The 14,584-nt window shown below is 37.2% G+C and overlaps 1 protein-coding gene across 9 annotated transcripts in view; it reads left to right on the top strand.

Annotated features, from left to right (window-relative positions):
* The window catches only part of oc90 (otoconin 90), a 49,994-nt gene that overhangs the window by 2,965 nt on the left and 32,445 nt on the right, over window positions 1–14,584 (top strand). For 2 of the 9 annotated variants that reach the window (XM_044367674.1, XM_044367670.1), the window contains exons 1-11: window positions 90–2,134; window positions 3,901–3,969; window positions 5,808–5,982; window positions 6,885–6,991; window positions 7,544–7,675; window positions 8,458–8,496; window positions 9,161–9,226; window positions 10,702–10,818; window positions 12,327–12,410; window positions 12,677–12,751; window positions 13,825–14,070. In XM_044367674.1, the coding sequence (XP_044223609.1) occupies window positions 2,092–2,134; window positions 3,901–3,969; window positions 5,808–5,982; window positions 6,885–6,991; window positions 7,544–7,675; window positions 8,458–8,496; window positions 9,161–9,226; window positions 10,702–10,818; window positions 12,327–12,410; window positions 12,677–12,751; window positions 13,825–14,070 (1,153 nt within the window). In that variant the 5' untranslated portion in view covers window positions 90–2,091. Of the gene's footprint in view, window positions 1–89; window positions 2,135–3,900; window positions 3,970–5,807; window positions 5,983–6,884; window positions 6,992–7,543; window positions 7,676–8,457; window positions 8,497–9,160; window positions 9,227–10,701; window positions 10,819–12,326; window positions 12,411–12,676; window positions 12,752–13,824; window positions 14,071–14,584 lie in introns of those variants that run through there. The other 7 variants (XM_044367668.1, XM_044367667.1, XM_044367673.1 and 4 more) reach the window with 7 other exon arrangements.

Genomic DNA, 14,584 nt, shown 5'->3' with positions numbered 1-14,584 from the left:
TACTGCAATACTTTAACTACATCAAGCTCATAATACTTATGTACTTTTACCGTAGCAGGATTTTTCATGCAAGACTTTTACTTGTAATGGAGTATTTTTACATTGCTGTATTGGTACTTTTACTTAAGTAAAGGATCTGAATACTTCTTCCACCACTGATGAAATGTTGCAGGTCTGATGCTGCTTAGTTTTAACAGGTGTTTCAGACATGAGATGGACATGTCAAATTGCTAAAACATTTATGTAACAAGGTGGATGTTATCTATTTATTATCTATTATTATCTAGTTATATCCATTCGAGTCAGAATAAAGGTTCTGAAATCAGGATATGGTTTTCAAATATTCATAACCAGGATATTTAAAAAACAACAACAAAAGAAAGCACCCACCATAAACAAAGAAGTTCTTATAGATATACATAAATATAAAGGTCATTCGATTGTGAAGTTGTTAAAATACAGAGCTCTTCTCCTACATGCTGGGAGTTTTTCTTGTTCTTTTACAGGCTCTACCTGAGAAGCTTTCCGATGTGGGCTTCTTGCTCTTTTGATATAAACCTTTGTCGATGGTATAAATATGACACTTTGCTGTCATTTGAAACCATTAACGTGCAAAGTTGACCACTTCAGCTTTGATTAGTTTAGTTTAGATTGGATTCAACTTTATTGGTGACATTAAAGATGAAATAAAGCTGGTATATAACTGCATAAATGAGACCGCTGACCTCCTCCGCACTGCACTGACATCAGAAGCACTGATAGCTTCCCTGCTCTCAGTGAAATATGCTCAGGGCTTGAATAACGCTAATGACACTTCTTCACCTCACCGAGTGGAGCGAAGCCACAGGTGGGCCGAGCCATACTGAACCCAGCGAGGAGCGAAGAAGGTCGTCTGTCTCATTTGGCTCGGTGGTAATCAGCACTGTAATGATGGGGGTAATTTATGGAGCTGAATGGGGGACGTTGGGGTAAATTCAAGTCTCTATTACACGTGAGAAAAAAAAGAACGTTGACATTTCTGGTTCCCTGTGATGAGCGCGTTCGTCTCTGTGATTCGGTGTAAAGGCGCTGCATCTCCTGGGGCTGTCGAGGTATGCGACAGAGTTTGAGCTTAATTGCAATAATGATAGCGTCAAGCTCATTTGCACCTTCTGTGCTGTTATGATATTTAACAGATGTTCGTTCTAAAGCTCATATCCAGGGTTTGTGCTCAAGTGCGGCCTCTTGTGGCTGTGCAGAGAATTACGATGACACGAAATGTTAACTTTCGCAACCAGACTTTAATGTTGTGAAAATCAAAATATATTCTTTTCCCTTTCTCCATAATTTCCCAAGGTGTCCACAAACAGTTGTCGATGATGAGGATGAAATGTAATCAGTTATTTATGTTTTAAACGTCCATACTGGTGATTTGCCCGTTAATCACAAATAACATTTTACATTATCTTAATTTAAATAGTGTTCCAAAACAGTTTTAAGACTCATTTATTTCTTACTTTTTTGATTTTAGTTCATTTTGGTATTGAAAATGAACTTTACAATATAAGCCTTTCTTGAGAGTAGAAAATCTGTCATCATAGCAAACAGTTAGATGCATTTATTGATTGGTTTCTGTAGTCTTAGTTACATTAATCATGTGAGTTTGATCAACATTTCTTGGCGGTGAATTAATGGGAGCATCTTTGATGTCATCAAAATGGGAACATCATCTTTTGATCTTTGTAATGAGATACATCTTAGGATAACAGGATAATGTGAATCATGTAATTATTGGTTGATTTACCAACTGAATCTGTCCTCGTGTTGTTGGCGTCTTTGAATGTGACACCAGTATTATAAACAGTGACTGCTCTCAACTGAAAAATATATATTTATGTATATTTATTAGAGCATTTAGTACAACAACTACTACTACTATTACCACGTATAATAGTGATGAGTAATTAATGATGTTGATGCTGAACACCATTTGTGCCTTTTTGTTCTGAAGGTCGGTGTGATGGAAGTTCTGAGCCTTATTCCCTTTTTTACAGATAATTGAAAGTTTATCATTAAATAACAGCTTTCTCTCTCTGAATACAGCTATAAGTCATGTTTCTGATGTGGATTTTCATGCTGCCTGCTGTTACAAATGGTGAGTATCCTGCTACGTCTCTGCAAACACGTGCACCACTCCGATTTTAGGCAACTTCAGGTCCTGTTCAACACCTTTTGAAGGGTTGACTTAAAGACATTAAACTGGTGTAAACATACAGACTTTAACAAGAAAATGGTAGTTTTTCCTCTTCTGTTTATCTTTGGATGCTCTCGCTGGAAGAACAGCGTCCTCTTCCTGTTTGATGCTGTAAAGATATGCAACAAATTTCCTGCCAAATCTTACTACTGGATAAAAACAGAAACACAGAGCAAGAGTTTTATTACTAAAATGTATTTTGTCTGTTTTATAAGCCAAACCTTGTTTGTTTGTCTGAGATAAATGAGTCAACTGATCAGCTGCTGTACTGCACAGTAACATTTGAATATCATTTAGTTAGCATCCAGTAATGCTACAAGAGTTCACTTATTGCTTTTGTAATTGCTAATAAATAATAATTTACTATGCTTTAAAGATCAGTTATAAGCCATTTATAAGAACAAATTTTGGGTTGCCACGTTGGGAAAATTATTTGTAGCTCTTTACTAATTACCATTTACTAATAATTTATTAGCATTTACTGCTTGATTGATTATTAAAAGAACATTTCTCAATGACTTACTACCTTTTATAACTGCAGATGACTTGCGACCTTTATTAATGACTTGGTGTGGACCTCTGAACAACCGCCTTTTACAGCGAATCAAATAAATTCTGAGTTGTGCCATAGGTTTATTTCTCCAAGATGGCGCCAATTCACTTGAATGAAAATTGCTCACCGAGTGCTTAAGCCTAAAACATTTTCTGGTCTCTGGGTGACTTTACTGCACACGCTCATTAGTGTTTCTCTTATAGGTGATTTTCTAGACTCTGGGAAAGTTAAACAAAACTAAAACCTTTATGGTTTAAACATTTGTAATACAAAGAGTAATAACTGACCTTGTTTGCAGTTTGACGTGTCTTGGTGAAGATTTTACTGGTGTCTCTTTTATAATGTGGTTCTATGGAGAAATTGCTTGTTGCAGCCCAACAAGTACTGTGAGTACAACATGAGTTGTGCTCATTAATGGATATTTCCTTTGTTGAAAAATCTACTTCGCCAATTTAAGATTAAGAACGGGAGCATCCTACGCAGCCACATCCATGAAATGTAGCGGCAGAAACAAGGGCCTCAACAGTGGCGAGAAGTGAAGATGAGATAAATGCAGCAAGTTGTTGTTATAAGTCAAATTACAGAATTAAAAACTCTTAAATTGACATATTTCCTTAAACCTCGAAAAAAACAAAATGGTAACTTCACCTTGAAACCGCGACCGGATCTTCTGAGTTAACTGAAAACAACGTTAGCATGATGAATATATACGGAACAGAAATGTGCACATCGTGCTCATGTCGGCCATTTTTTACTGGCAAAAGCCAAATGTATTATCATTAAATGTATTATAACTAATCAATAAAGCATTAGTAGATGATTTATAACTCATTATTAAGACCATATACAACCTATAAATCCTTTACCAAAGGTACCTTGTTAAAAAGCGGTACCACCATTAGATATATAATTGAGTCATAAATATTATTTTGTTTTGTTAAAATAAGGAACTTTTTGAAGCTGACAGTCTTTTCCATGATAGTTTTATGTGTTTTGAAGAATTAAACTAATGAAACAAGATTTACATTTTATCAGTTTATTGATGTGTTTAATGTGGACGTCCATAAATCACATAACCATGAGCGTAATTACTCATCTTTCTTTTTGTCCTCAGCACTTTCTGCCAGCTCCATCTTCTGCCCGGACCCAGAGACCAGCCACCCAAACACAGTTCACGTGATGGGTGAGAACAAAACATTATGTAATAAACAGTGAGCAATAAGACCGTCACACGAGACACACAGCCTCGCTTCATATCCATTAATGAGTCAGCTAATCAGAGTCAGTGATTTTGTTGGTTCACTGAGTTCAAAAGATGAGTCAACGCAGCTTTTTGTTTGACTTAGCGTGATGCTTTATTGACTCCGTAGGGAATTAACAAGTTTTCCTCCACAGAAAGGTCAGAGTGCTGTTGGGGATTCAGTGTCTTGACTGTCATATATAGTTGAATATCTGGGCCAAACACCAATTAACATTTATTAACGCACTGTTTAACTCTGATAGATATCTCTTATATGAAAATACAGAGTTAATGTATTAATATATTCTTTTTTTTTTTTAGCCCAAGAAAAATAATTAAACAATTTTACAGCCTGAATGTCATTCTGGACCAGAAACATTTATAATGTTCGTCTACAGTTTAGAAATGTAATTTCTCTGGTAAATGATATGATTCATCTGAAGGAAATAGAACAATATTACTATTACTATCATATGTCACACATGATAGTAAACTTAATATCTTTTGGGTTTTGGACTTTTGATCCGACAAAACAAGACGTCTGAAGACGTCACTTTGAGCTCGAAGAAATTATGACGAGCATTTTTCACTATTTTCTGACAGACGAAATGATTAATCAAAAAAACAATCACCAGATTAATCGATAGGGAAAATAATCATTAGTTTCAGACCTTAATTGCCCCAAAATCTCCCTCATTTTCAGGACAACCTTTATTACAAATCAGTGGATATTTGTTAAAGTGTTAATGTTTGAAGAATTAAATATCAAAATTGTAACGGCTCATCAGACTAAATGAATGTGACAGTGAAGTGTATTATTCTGCATGAATGGTTTGAAAAGTATCTATGGACAACCATGAAGACTAGTCATTATTTGGTTTTCTATTCCAATCATTTTTAATTTTTTTTAAAAAAAATTTTGGGTGGTGTTTTATTCCTTTATTATAGGGACAATGTAGATATGACATGAAATGAAGGGAGAGAGATGGAGGGCGAGATGCAACAAACGTCCGCTGTCAGATTCAGACAGTGGGCGTTGGGGTTATGTTGCGTGCGTCTTAACCAGTAGGCTACTGGAACACACCTCTATCCCAGTAACTGAACACAGCAGCTGTTCTACGTGAGGCCGCGAACTACAAACATTTACAGCCATATGTCGATAAAATCACTACATTCAAAAGGACAAAAATCACAAGTTTGACTTCTACTACAATGACTCACTCGGTAAAGAAAATAATCCAGCTTTCTTTGATGTCTTTGGGTAAAACAGCAGATGGGAGAGTTTAGCTTTGGTGGTTTTGATATCTGAGTACCTTCTAGATAAAGATGAGATGAGCAGAATTTTGAAATATAAAATAAATGAAAGCAGCTAATATTCAGTAAATCGGATCACTTTATCTGCAGGCTGAAGAGCAGCAGCAGCAGCGTCTCGTCCAGGTCACACTGACGCCTTGTTTCCTTCCTTGTCCAGCTGTTTTAACGCCGACTGACTCTTTGTGATATTTTCTGCTGTTGTTGACATCAAGGTCGACTGATTTCACAAGCAGTGATGTTCTCGGACACCTCTAGTCCTAATCAACACGGCGGGTACATCTGGCATGTGGAGAGCTGTGGCCTAAATAATTTTCTGCCCTGCATGCTTCTCTGGACTCGGGTTATTGAAACGACCCTGCCAACAGGATTATCTATGATTAAATCACTCCTCTCTCCACCTGCAAGATAGAACGAGATAGAATCGGAGAAAAGAGTGAAATTATTCAGTTTTCTTCTTCTTCTTACAGATTGTCTCGGCCTCCGCTTCACCTGGCTCCACTCGCTCTTCGATAATTCGCCCTCGCTGCTGAATTTTGCGTTGAAGCTCCGCTGTGCATCGGGTCTTTGTCCGCGTGACCTGGAAGATTACGGCTGCTCCTGCAGATATGTGGCAGCTGGGAACCCCGTGGATCCTCTGGATGTGTAAGTAAGACTCAGATCCCAGCAGGAGGCGGCTGCAGCGGCTGCTGAATTCAAAATACAGCATGGTGGCTTAATCGAATTCAGCGGCGGGCTGCAGGTGTGTGTGTAAAGTGGGCTGGAGGGTTTTGTTTGCAGGAACGTGAAGCTTTTAAAAATTGGCGAGTCAATGGTATCGATTAAGAAGACACTGATATTCATTTTGTGCTGTGAGGGAGTACACATTTTATATATCGGTGGTTCCCCACCTGTAGTTCCAGCCTCCCTCAGCGTAAATCAGATGGTTCATGTGATGATTGCAAGGCTAGAAAAGAGGACGACACAAAAATATACCTCTGTTGATTCCTCTAACCTTCACCTTCGCGACTTTGCTTTTTGATTCAGTAAATAGTTTCACCTCTTCAGGCCTCAAAATTCATCCAAATGCTGGTTGAACTGTAGACATGTCAGTTAAAGAGCACACAAAAAGTTTATTCTTTAGATTAATGGACATCTGATGCTCTACCGTTCAGTATCTGCCACCAAAATGCCACATTGAGCACAGTTTGGAGATGAGATGGATGATGTTTTACTCTTCCTCTTTGACACCTGACAAAGATGTCTTGACCAAAGTCTTTATTTAGCAACTAAAGCTCTTTATACTAATTGTTTCTGTCAGCTGAAGTTGACGTACCTTCAACATATGAAGTCTGAAAATAAAAGATTTGTGTGGCTTGAAACTACAAATGCGTGCTGTCAGTTAGTTCAGCTCCACCATTTGTGACATTTGATGGTGTGACTTTGATGTCTCTGATAAATATATAATCATATCTCTCAACTGGTTGTATGTTATTTTACTGCAGTTTGAGTTTCTCTCTCTCTCTCTGTTGGTAAAAATCACCTCTTTCTTTTCTTCTTTGCTGCAGCTGCTGTGAGACTCACAGGTTGTGTTACCAGAACGCTGCCCCCTGCAGACAGGAGCTGCCTCTCCTGCCAAACAACTTCACCTGTTCAGCAGCAAACACCACCTGTGGTAAAACTCGTACAGGGATATTTACTGAGGGTTTGAAGCCACACTTTAGGCCCTAAACAGCCAAACTGTATTTCTTCTTATTTACTAAAAGACTCCACTGAGGTTTTACGCCGGTAAAATGGAAGAAAAGTGCTGAAAATAGCGTCTTCAGGCTAATACAATAAGTATTTTAAGGCGTCTCTATTTTAAATGTGCAAAATATGGGTGGAAGGAATGGAAATAGCCACCGACCAGACTGACCACTGTGGCAGGAAACTGTGTCAGAAATGTAATGTCTTGGAAAAGCAGGTGTAAAATCTGCAGAGGAACTACTCTAGATCAATACAACATCCTCTATCCTTAGACCGTCATTCAAATAAGTAAAAAACCCCAAAAAACCCTTTAATAGAGAAGAAATGGAAGAAACTTCAACATTATTTCCACTGTTACATAAGACGAAATGAATATTTTACACTGATCCTGAAGTTTTGCAACATGATTAATGAGTATTACATCTCTGTGTTGTCTATGAATGATATGCACTAATTTACGGTCTTTGTTTTATTCTCTGAGACGCTGCTGATCGGTGCCAGCAGAGGTTTTGTGAATGCGATCAGGCCGCCATTGACTGCATGACTCAGAGCTCATACAACTCTTCACTAAGAGGCCTCGCTGAGTCGTCCTGCTCCGCTGCAAATCAAACAGGTGACTTCAGAGGAGATCAAACATCCTGCAGAACGTCAAACATATCAACCAGTTCCAACTATTCACCTCCTTTTATTTCACTGCTTTGTCTGTATATTCAACAGAAAAATACTGTAAGTGCAGATAAAACTGGGGAGAAGGGACAAAATCTAATTATATCTTAAATATATTTGGGGAAAAGGTCCTTCAGTTGGCAGTTCAGCCTTTAAAATGAAACTTATAAACAGATTCTGGGTTTTTACATGAAGGAGGAGATGTAGTTTCTTACAACGTAATTGAGTTTTTTTTGCGGAAAAACCTGTCTGGAGGGATCTTTAAATATATTATCTCTCTACATATTACAGAAAATATTTTAGAAAACGATTTGTACATTATAAACCAGAGATCATTAGTAAGGAGAACATGATGGCTGACATGTAGAGACTATTAATCTCAATCAGCCAGAAGAGTCAGATCAGCTTTAATGCTACTTTATATTAATCTTTATATTAATCTTATAACATGGTACAATATTATCATTGCCTGATATATTATTGAATGACTCAGCTCTAAATGTGCAGTAAACTGGGATACAGTAAGCACATTTTCAAACCTTAAAAAGTAAAATATAAAACATGCTGTAGCTGAGGCTGCTGCTTGAGTTGAGTTATATTAAATCATAAATAAAGTTCACACAGTATATTGTGTAACAGCAGCAGTCTGGCTCATTAACACTGCTCCTGCCTGACAGAACAGAGACCGAACAACAGACTGAATCTCTCATTAGTCTGATTCTGTTTCAGATCTGCTCAGCGGCACCGACGAAGCCTTCAGAGGAGCAGGTGAGTCTTGAGTGACGTCAACTGAAACACCCGATCGAATGACGCCGCGTTAGCAGGGACGCCGCGTCGGTTTGCGAGCTGGTCAGCGACGTCGCATCCGAGGAAGCGATCGATTCGGGTAGAAACGCAGATAGCTGAGTAACACTTCTGTGGCTCTCAGCCAATTAAAACAGTGACCTCTTGAAGTTTAATCCTGCAGCTTCCCGCCCACACACAGCTGGGAAAAAAACCAACAACGATTGTACAGAGTTCCTTTGATCCTTTAGCTCCAAATATAGATGCTGTACTCTCAATAAGAACCAGGAGAAGTTGAGGAAGAGGAGGTTATTAAGGCTTCAGAGGAAAAGTTCCTTGAGATCAGCTTCACCTGCACCTTTGTTGATGTTTCATGTCGAGTATTAAAGAGTATAAAGAGATTTTTTTTACAACACAGTCCTACAAATTAAATTCAAAATATCCAAACATTGAGAAAACGTTGGGATTTTGGGGAACTTCGGTTTATGTTGAGCATCTTTAATTAGTGAAATAGTTTAATCCTGTGATCACTGAAGTTCAAACAGCCTCAGGCTTTCTGTTGAACTGACACTGTGGAGAATATTTACACACATACTTTATTCCTCCTGTATCTGTTGGTCTGAACTCGTCCTTGTCTTTTTATTTCCAGATGTTCTCTCAGCAGTGAACGAGTCACTGAGCTTCCTGCTCTCCAACTCTTCCCTCCTGTCAGCAGGTAACAGCCCTGTTTGTGTGTAAAGCTCTGTGTTTACACTCAGCACAGCTCTGCATCTCAAGAGGGGAAAACAAGAATTTTAAGTTTAGCTGTGAGAGTTTTATGATGCTTGAGTCTTTGAAACTGTAGTGTGAGAATTCAGTGAGAAGATAGACTCTTCTCTTTATTCCTGAAGAGCTTCTGGGATACAAACAGACAGATGCTGGGACGTGTTTAATGATAAAACTGATATGAACATGTAGTTACAAACTGTGGAATTCATTCACTGCTGTCAGATGTGTATGAAATCATATTTAATATGGAAGCTCTCAAAGTATTTATTACCTGTTTTACAACCAAAAAGAAAACATTATGATACTATTTAATTGACAGAAAATGAATCATTTATGTCTTATTAAAATGTAAATTCTCTGATTTCATCATCTCAAATATGATAAACTGCTGTTTTTCTCTTTGTTTTTTTTTAATTATTTTTATTTCATTTACTATTATCTGACATTTTATGGACTAATAGATTGGTGAAACCAAAAGATTAATTGATAATGAAAATCTGCAGCCTAATACGATGACTCTCATCACAGGTTGTATACATGTTTATGAGTTGCCAGTTTATAAAAAAGTGATGTTCCTTTCTCAGATTGTAACAATAATAATGTTATTTATAATAAAAGGAAACTAAAAGATGCTTCACATCACAAATAAAGTAATAAAAAAACAAAACACAAAACTAAAACTCAGAGCAGAGTCTTTCTATAAAACGTCAGAAAATAGTGAAAATAATTTCTTAGAGACCGAGGTGACGTCTTCACACGTCTTGTTATTCAGTTTATTATCATGTATGACATAAAAAAGCTTCAAATCATCACATTTGAGAAACTAAAACCAGCAAATAGTTGTCATTTCTGCTTAAAATAAAAGACTAAAACAATTATTAGATCATCAAAATAGTAGCCGATTAATTTTCTCATCATCAATTAATCAACTAATCATTGCAGCTCTTATGTATACAACAGCATATAGGTGTGATATAGTGTGTGTATGAATGTAAGAGTATATATAGTGTGTAACCATAGATTTAACAAGTGAACCCAATCATCAAAAACCACATGCCAAAACCTCAAAGCTTGAGAAAAAATTAGGATGAATCATTAAGATTCATCCTCTGGGAACCATGAATGTCTGAACTAAATATAAAGTCAGTCCATGAAACAGTTGTTGAGATATTTCCATCTGGACCAAAGTGATGGATTGACCAACATGACTAAAAATCCACCATCCAGCAGCTTTTATCCTCAAGTGTGTTTACAAAGAGACCACTGCGATTTACATTTCCTTAAATCTATTAATTATTTAAATACGATGGAGTGATGCAGGTTTCTGTTATAAACACTCAAACATGAGGCAGAAAAACAACAACTTTCTGTATCTGAGCTGTGACTCTTAAATGAAGTCTGGTTTGTTTTGTGTCTGACCAGCAGAGATGGACCTGCTAATGACCAGCAGAGTAGATAACCAGAGTGACACCGCCGGGATGGACAGTGACCTCATCACCCCACCGCCGGGCCTGCCGCCCCTCCCGCTGACGCCTGCGGGTACGATCTCTAATTGGCTGCAGGTCACAGATGTGAACACGGGGGACAGGCAGAGGGGCCAACCCTGCAGGATTTAAAGGGGACCTATGATGCTTTTTATAGTTTTCTGTTATTTATTATACTGTACCTCGCCGATGAGTTGACATCAGATTTGTGCTATTCTGTTCCATAGCCTTGGTTGCTAAGGTTGTTGCTAAGGTTTTTCTATGTGTTGCTCACGTTGTCAACCGTCATATTTCAGATCGGATTCTGGCTTGAATATATACAGATGTATTTGAGAAGGTGACATTTTAAAGTAAAGAAGAAGAAAAAGAAGTGGAAAAAACTATAGTTTGTTTACGTAGCCTCCAGAAGCTTCCTGAAGCTGACCAATCAGAACAGAGTGGGCTCATCAGGAGGCGGGGCCTTAAAGAGACAGGAGCTAAAACAGCCTGTTTCAGACAGAGGCTGAACTGAGGGGCTGCATAAAGAGCCAGTATAAGATAAATAAGCTGTTTTTTGAACTGTGAATCATGCAAAGATGATCCAGTAGAGCCCCAGAATATAAGTATAGAGCTGGAAATGTGCAATGATAGGTCCCCTTTAAAGATAGAAGGGTCTAACACACTCCTGTATATGTGGTCCAAGCTGTAAAAGATGCAGAGTTGTTATATAACACAGTGAAAATCAAATCATATTATTCCATGTGGGGAATGTCGGTCATGATGGTGGATAAATGTTCTTGCCAAGGATGAACAATCCTCTTAATTTCATTTTTTAAATGTTGAAATGTTTTTAACCTGCATCTGAATCTGCAATTAGACAGTTATGCTCATTTTTGAATTTTAGGTGTGAATTGTGGAAAATTTCAGTTTTTAATTTGTTTAGTCAAATTTAGCAGGTTGCTGCAGCACCACCTATAGTGAGCTTCAGCATGAGCAGGTTTGCCCCCCTCTATGGACTGTAAAAGACATGTATTTCATTATATGCATATTTTAATTATACACCTCAACAAAAAACTGCTGATAAAAAACTATCCTGGCAAAAGTTTTTGTATTCAGATATTCAGAAGTGGTTTGTAGTGTTTCGGCTAACTGTGTGAGTGTGTGTGATCACTAATCATACGATGACACTACGACACTACAAAACAGTTACAAAGCTTCTATTTTAGCCTCTGTTTAGGTTTACTTTATTATTCTCTTTAAAGGAGGGGTTCAAATATATTTTATTATTAGATTAATTCAGGTACAAGGTTGAAATATATTATTTTGTTGGCAGTCAAACACATAGATAGACTGTATGTATGAGGAGTATAAATGGCAATAGAAAATAATGTAGTGCAGAAAATGAAGCAGATTAAACAATTTCTACTAACTTCCAGTATAATTCAACAGATATATGTTTGTGTTACACCAGAGTTAAAAGCATTTCATATTTTTTTACCGATACAATCATTTTCTGTGATCTTGGACACTTCTACCATCTCTGTGTGTTTATTGTGCTTCTTCTTCTCTTTTTTTTATCCTCAGAGGAGTTTGAGGAAGGTACCGGTGGTGCAGAGGAGACAGAAGAAGAAGAAGAAGAGAAGATGCACCTGAGTTCTGTCTCTAAAGGTAAAAACAGAAATATTATTTTCCATCTGAACGTACTTCCTGTGTTTCTCTCTGAAGTACTTTTCTGGCTTGTGTTGGGTTTTTTTTTGTTTTTTGTTCCAAGCTGCTCATAATTACATGTTGGCAGACGCTGACCATCATGTAGCTTAGCTTCCAAAAACACCAGAAATAATTTCCCCGCTGTTTGTCTCCCGCCGCTCGATGACTCACTTGGCTCAGACGTTTTTTTTTTCCTGTTGGTCTCTAATGTGTTGCTGCTTTTACAGATTTGAATGAAACTGTGACGGAAGAGGAGCTCGAGCAGGAAGAGACGACCCACAATCCTCCAGCACGCAGCGCGGGTGAGCCAATAATACCGTCTGTCTCTCTGATTGATAACAGGAATGTACTCTAGACTTTTATAGAAAGAAGCAGTTGTTTTTTAAACATTGTGATGACGTGATCATGTTTTCATGATTTCTGTAACTGAACAGTGATTCATCAGATGTTTAGCTCATGAAAACTTCTCTAAACAGTCTGTTTGCTCTTTTCTGACATACAGGAAGTGATTAATTTTATCTCTATGGAAAAATAAAAACAAAAACAAGACGACAGAAAGAAAAACTGACTGAAAAACATTTGTCTTGTGTGACTTTCTGAACAATCTACATTTAAAATAACTATGTTTGAAGAAGAAATAACACAATCCTCAAACTATATGAATTCATAATTACTTAGATATTAATCAGGGTTTTGCTGCTACAGTCTCAGCTGGTCTGGTGTGAACACATAGAGCTTATAGTGTCTAATGTTATGAAATGTAATGTTCAGTAGCACAAGCAGGATTTCATGTCACAAAGATGCTTTTATATATAAAAAAAACTGTTTTCCACTTATTTAGAAAACAACTAAAAGTAACATTAAAGTTATCAACCAATCAGCTGCAAGCTTTTGGTGAATGACTTCCTGTTTAAACTTTGACCTACCGTACGTACACTTTTACAATACAGTGGACGATTATTACAGATGTTTCAGTTTAATTTCACCTCCGAGTAATTGGTTTAGATAAAATGGGATTTGTTTACAACTTGTCTGCTTCTCTGATGTCATATTTTTTAATATTTCTTTACTGGAGTTGTAAAGGAGCAGCAGAGGTTTTTCTCACAACTCAGCCATGACGTTTATGACTGTGATGTCATAACCATAAGTGTAAATCAGTGTTTCAAGTTGCTTTTCTGAACACAACTGAGAAACATATTATGACAATATCTCTGTTAGTCATAACAAGCTCCTGCATGTAAATATTAAGACTTAAACCAAATCATACTATTTCAGTGTAGTTGTGTTTCAAATGTTTTATTTACATTTTATAGCATCACAGTTATAAAACAAACACACTGACAAAACATCAAACGCTTCTCAAACTGTGTCGCAGCTTCAGATTCGTTCCACCTTGACGGAGAAACTCTGAGCGAAGCAGAACAGGAGACGACCGAACTCTCCTCACTGAGCTCTGCTGATGAAAACATGGAGACGACTCAGACTGTAACACCACCATCATCATCATCATCATCATCACACCCCACCGACGTCACACCGTCCACTCGGACTACAACTCCTCTGAGGACTACAACTCCCAGAGAGCTGACGTCAACCGCTCCGGCGGAGTCATCTGAGGAAGGTTAATGAATAAACTGTTTGTCTGTTTGGTAGAATTTTGTGTAACTTAAAAAAAAAAAATCTAGATGTTGCTTCAGTTGAATGAAGCTTTATACTGTATTTCTTCCATTTTAAAAAATATTTTTACTGCATTTACTGATAAATATATAACTTATACTTCCCATCAGCTTCCAGTGGTTGCTACTGACAACAACAGCAACAGTAAAACAAACAGCGATTTAAAATCACTTTGATCAATAAAACAAGAAAAAGCAAAACAAGTCAAATATGACGTTAAGTTAAATAATTAAATAAAAATGAAAACAAAATTGTCAAGACAGAAACAAAAAGCTCCAAAACTGCAACAACTAAAAGAAACGTCTACGTAGGATTGATCATGAAAAACAGAAACATACTACAAAAAATATTTAATAAATTCAAAGTGCTGAAATAAGGCAGTCATGAGTTAGAACGTCAGGCAAAAAAAGAATAAAATATTTAAATAACGTGATAAAATACAAATAGACAGAAACAGT

Source organism: Thunnus albacares, chromosome 12, assembly GCF_914725855.1.
Source record: "Thunnus albacares chromosome 12, fThuAlb1.1, whole genome shotgun sequence".
NCBI lineage: Eukaryota > Metazoa > Chordata > Actinopteri > Scombriformes > Scombridae > Thunnus > Thunnus albacares.
The sequence above is the reverse complement of the archived record's forward strand: the minus strand, read 5'-3'. Positions and strand labels throughout refer to the sequence as shown.